We start from the raw sequence: 2,395 nt of genomic DNA, 5'->3' as shown, positions 1-2,395 counted from the left end.
TCCCTTGCAACTTCAAAGGGCTGTGGTATTAGTCACCTTGATTTCTAGTCCTCAGTTAACATGTAGTTTTGCCTTGTATGTTAGTTGCCAGGTTTTACCCAGATGTGCCTGTATAGGTGGGTGGCAGAGTCCCTTCTATGTGGAGGGGCAGTATTGATTTTTTTTTTTTTTTATGTCACAATCTGCCTGCACAATTGGAAAGTCAGTGCAACAGTCACAGACCTGGGAGGCACACTAGCCACTCACGCACCCTGCGTTCTCCTTAGGAGACTTTACTTGCCAATGACAATATTGCTGCTTTTTCAAAGAGAGCACTGTACTTTTGTTCTCTCTGTATAGAAAACACTGCTGTCAGGGCTAAATGGGTGGCAGCTTTACCCCACTTACTCTTTCAGGAGCTAGACATATTGTACAATGGGACTGTGGTAAGCAGTGGAAGAGCTGGGGAGATGTCTCCTCTAGCCCACTCCTTTTACACACCTTAAAGCCTACTGTCTGCAAAGTGCTTTGCAATCCCCTCCTTGATGAAAGACGCTATATGAATGTAAGCAATTTTTCTCTTGCAAATGAACCTTCAGACTGTCCCTGAAAGGACACTCTTTATTTTTACACATGTACATTTTCATTAACATGAAAGGTTTTAAAAACCAAGACCTATTATGAACCTTTTGTCATAATCTTTTTCTCAGATGATGTGTCAAGAGTGAAGCTTTCCAATGTAGATGATGATCCCTGTTCAGACTATATTAATGCAAGCTACATAGCAGTAAGTGACTCAGTGAAGTATTTTACAGTCCTTTTCTCTCCAGTGGTAATTTTGCCTTTTTATAAAACTTAATATGCAGACACATCATTAGGCCTCCCTCACCCTTCCTTATAGTCACAGGTTTTAACTAAGTATGAGAGCTTGTTTTGTGTGCATGCTGAAAGACCATGTCTGATTGCTGTTAAGTTAACTGTGAGTGATTCAGTCAGCATTTAAGATAACTTCCTTAGATTGCTGTAGTCATATATGGTCACAGTTATAATTGGCCAAGGATACATTTTCAAAGGGCAGTGCTTTTATCTGATGTGTCTACAATAAGCACAACTATCACTGCAGGTAACATTGTTCTTGTGCGGTTGTATTTCATCCTGACAGCATTTATACCTTGTGTTCTGGCAAAATCGGCTGAGATTACACTTGTGCCCTTTGCCATAGAAATATGACTGATAGTAGGAAAACCCCAATAATCAAGATTTCAATCCAGTACTGAGCTAATTAACTGAAAACAGAAAAAGCCCATCAGTTCAACAATCCACAGCACTGAGTGCAATAAAAAGGCAAAAAATCTATGACTAATAAATATATTCCAACAATATTTAAATACACTGACACATTCTCTTCCTCCTCTCTATTCCCACCAGCCTTCTGGTTCCAGAGCTTAGGCAGTCCTTTTAGTTCTTAATCAATAATCCCAGCAAAGGAGTTACTGCTGTAATGCACAGGCATATCATAAGGCCATACGGCCTGTTTCTCTGGCATTATAGAAATTAACTGGTGCTTTCTTCATTTTTGTAGGGCAATAATTTTCGCAGGGAATACATTGCTACTCAGGGCCCTCTGCCTGGCACCAAAGATGATTTCTGGAAGATGGCATGGGAACAGAATGTTCACAATATTGTCATGGTAACCCAGTGTGTTGAAAAGGGCCGGGTGAGTAGATTGTTTCCCTACTTATTCATTACTATTTTTAAATTTGTTGTTTATTATGTGTATCACACTAATGCCTAGAGATGCTTTTTGAAATCAGGATCTCATTGTGGCAGGCACTAATGCATAGTTAGAGGCAAGGGCTACAGTCTAAACAGGCAAGAGAGACAAAAGTTAGGAGGGGAAGCAGCAACACAAAGGTGACGTGATAAACCCAAGGTCACACAGCATGTCAGCAACAGATCTTGGAGTAGAAGCTAGGTCTTCTGAGTCTCAACTGCTTGCTCTTCCCACTGAAACAATGTAATGTCTCAAGAATGTAAGCAAAAATGCTGGCCTCTTAGGCCATGTCCAGACGAGCACAGCTGTGCAGTATGGGGCTCTGCAGACTCTTCTGCAGTGCCACACACCACTAATTCAGCCATTCCCTGCGCTGCTACCTTGCAGCATGGGGGGGCATTGACTCTGGGAGGTCCCATGGTCAAAAATACCCTGCGCAAACAAAGAAGGGGGGTAGCGCATTTGGTGGCAGCATGCACCTCCCAAAACCAGAGCCTGGCCTGCCAGAGCCATGCTTCAGCTGTGTGCCAGGCTCCCAGCTGCAGGAGTGCCATGGGTGCAGCTCCCCAGGACTCAGGTAAAGCTAAAGCTCCCCAGGATCCACAGATAGTTGCTGGCCACATCCTCCCCCACCCTTCCTGA

General features: G+C 43.2%; 1 protein-coding gene across 2 annotated transcripts in view; it reads left to right on the top strand.

The window, feature by feature from the left end:
• The window catches only part of PTPRB (protein tyrosine phosphatase, receptor type B), a 111,927-nt gene that overhangs the window by 89,909 nt on the left and 19,623 nt on the right, over positions 1-2,395 (top strand). For both annotated transcript variants that reach the window (XM_019514729.1, XM_019514728.1), the window contains exons 28-29: positions 690-766; positions 1,562-1,696. In XM_019514729.1, the coding sequence (XP_019370274.1) occupies positions 690-766; positions 1,562-1,696 (212 nt within the window). The remainder of the gene's footprint in view (positions 1-689; positions 767-1,561; positions 1,697-2,395) is intronic.

Source organism: Gavialis gangeticus, unplaced genomic scaffold, assembly GCF_001723915.1.
Source record: "Gavialis gangeticus isolate Ggan-Ray unplaced genomic scaffold, GavGan_comp1, whole genome shotgun sequence".
Lineage (NCBI taxonomy): Eukaryota > Metazoa > Chordata > Crocodylia > Gavialidae > Gavialis > Gavialis gangeticus.
This window is presented reverse-complemented; position numbering and strand designations above follow the sequence as displayed.